Source organism: Atta colombica, unplaced genomic scaffold (genome assembly GCF_001594045.1).
Source record: "Atta colombica isolate Treedump-2 unplaced genomic scaffold, Acol1.0 scaffold155, whole genome shotgun sequence".
Taxonomy (NCBI): domain Eukaryota; kingdom Metazoa; phylum Arthropoda; class Insecta; order Hymenoptera; family Formicidae; genus Atta; species Atta colombica.
The window spans coordinates 3,213,176-3,215,637 of NW_017259245.1; the positions used below are offsets into that span (position 1 = coordinate 3,213,176).

Consider the following 2,462-nt stretch of genomic DNA (forward strand, 5'->3'; position numbering starts at 1 on the left):
CTCTCTCTCTCTCTCTCTCTCTCTCTTCTGAAAAATTATGATTTAATAGGATTTTCATTTTTACTAATTATTATTTAATATCACTTTACGAAAATAAACGTACATTGTAATTAAAGATTATAAAACATATGAAAAATAAAAGTCAATCTAAAGTGTGAGTTATAGTTTTCTCATTATTGCTCGAGATACAAAGAATGAATATTAGCCCGGGGATAAAATCTAGGAATAGGAAAGAACACGATAATCTCGAACACGCATCGGATGAAATCACATTGATGTCGACGGTGCTGGTTCTTAAATGAAAAAAAGAATGCGTTGCGTGATTAATGCATGCAAGAAACTAGTTTCGCATACCGTCATGCGCCCTTGCCGAGATCGTTGTGCTGTTAAACAGAAAACGACTATTTCGATTATCTGACGTTAATTAAGTGAAGCTATTTAATATTATAAAATTCTCGGAACAACTTGTTCGTAATAACCAAGTAAAAAGTAAAAATTCGGAGACATAAATTATTTTACATTATTTAACCAATATATAATTTTCTCAAGATTGTCAAGTTAAAAATTGTAACATTTAAATATATGTATAATCGATCTAAAGATTTATTTATTTATTTTTTAATAATCTCGAATAGAATATAAAATTATATTATTTTTAACGCCAATATACTCACTTTGCTACTTAAAAATTAAATAAAGTCTCTTTAGAAACAAATATAAGTATATAATTAATATTGTTTACTGTGTAAAAAAACGTAGATTGATAGAAAATCGATTAGTATCAGTAAATCATTCTACATGTCCATTTATCAGCGACATTAATCAACGACATTATTATTAACAGTGGATTTGCAACACTCGCTGTATTATATAAATCAGTCGAAATAGATTGTTAGACGCAAAGTATGAAATCACCTCTACGTTATAACATTTACTGAGCTTTATGCGTCCCGCTGGACGCTACGGCTCCAATTATACACCACGCAGATTGCATCGTTCATGTATTTGCCCCCGGGTTGCAAATGCCGATATATCTAGCGCGAACATTCAATGTTACCTCTCATTATATTAGACACACCATAAGGAATAAGGAGATGATTTTTATATTTGAAACTGCGTCTCTCTCTCGCCATATTCCCGAGAATCGACTTACTATTAAAACAAAAATTCGTTGGTCGTCTAATTGTACTATAATAATTGCTCGCGCAACTGTCTAATTTGAAAGCAAATTATGATCGCTTGATAACTGTAATTATGCCACTCCCTCGCTTTCGCATTTAGCCATTGACCTTTAGCCTTCATACAAAGTTTCGAGGAGTGTTTTAATAAATTAAAAGAATAATGTTAACCTTAAACAGCAAATTTTGTTGATACAAATTTCAGATTTTTTTCTTATAATTGACATAACAATTATGATCTCCTTCTTTAGTATATTAATTTTCTAATATATGCGAAATACGAATTTTTTAGGATATCAATAAAGATTATAATTTAAATTTTAAATGCATGGTAGTGTGACCCTTCACTTCATAAAATACTTGTAAACATCAAAATATTCTTCATGCATTCCTGATCCGGTCTTTTAATCGAGTAAGAGAGAAAATGGAGAAATGCATTAAAACGTTCTGCTCAGTAATAGTGTTCCGGACAACTACGTAATTGTAATAATAATATTACCATTTTACGCGATATATTGAACATTAGAGCATCACGGTGAGGCACAAAATCAGTCTTGCATGTAACGGGGACCCTGAGGTAGGTAATTGCAGCGTTCGCTCGTCGTATGACTTGTAATCCGATGTTCAATGAAAATAAATTGGTTTGCTCTTACACTCCTTCATATCAACCGGATATCTTCAAACTAATGGGCTTGAAGATCTTTAAGCGATGTTGTCTACCGTCGTCAGGAACGAAAGAATGTAACGAAATAATAATGTATAAAATTCACACGTCTTATTTACATATTCTGACAGTTTGCGAAATTATATGTTAAAGTTTCATCGTACACAAAATAGCGCATGTGTATATATACAAAAATAAAAATATAAAATTATAATTTATTCAAGAGTTAAAAGTAATTTATTTTATACGTACTCTATTAACTTTATTGCATAGCTGTATGTTTGAAATTGAGATAAGCATGGCCGTGATTCGCCCCACGGAATTTAAGTGTTGTTACCGATCCGCCCATGCTTTACACGTGGGACAGTAATCAAAGTCTTATAAGGAGAGTCCGGCGTTGACATTGCCCACGCATCGCACTAATTTGTTACGATCGCATCGTTGCTATAAAAACGGATGACCTGAATGCTTATGCATATTTATGCGAGATTCCGTATTCATGACATCCATCTTCTTCTTGCGTTTGCAGGTTCAACCCGGTCAAACCAAAACAGTAGCCTACAAGCAAGTATCATATCACTATAACAAGGATTTGGACGGGAAATCAGGTGGGAAAAATT

At 32.6% G+C, this 2,462-nt stretch overlaps 1 protein-coding gene across 2 annotated transcripts in view; it reads left to right on the plus strand.

Annotated features, from left to right (window-relative positions):
- LOC108685742 overlaps positions 1–2,462 on the plus strand; it is a 15,105-nt gene that overhangs the window by 9,139 nt on the left and 3,504 nt on the right. For both annotated transcript variants that reach the window (XM_018190703.1, XM_018190705.1), the window contains exon 5: positions 2,372–2,450. In XM_018190703.1, the coding sequence (XP_018046192.1) occupies positions 2,372–2,450 (79 nt within the window). The remainder of the gene's footprint in view (positions 1–2,371; positions 2,451–2,462) is intronic.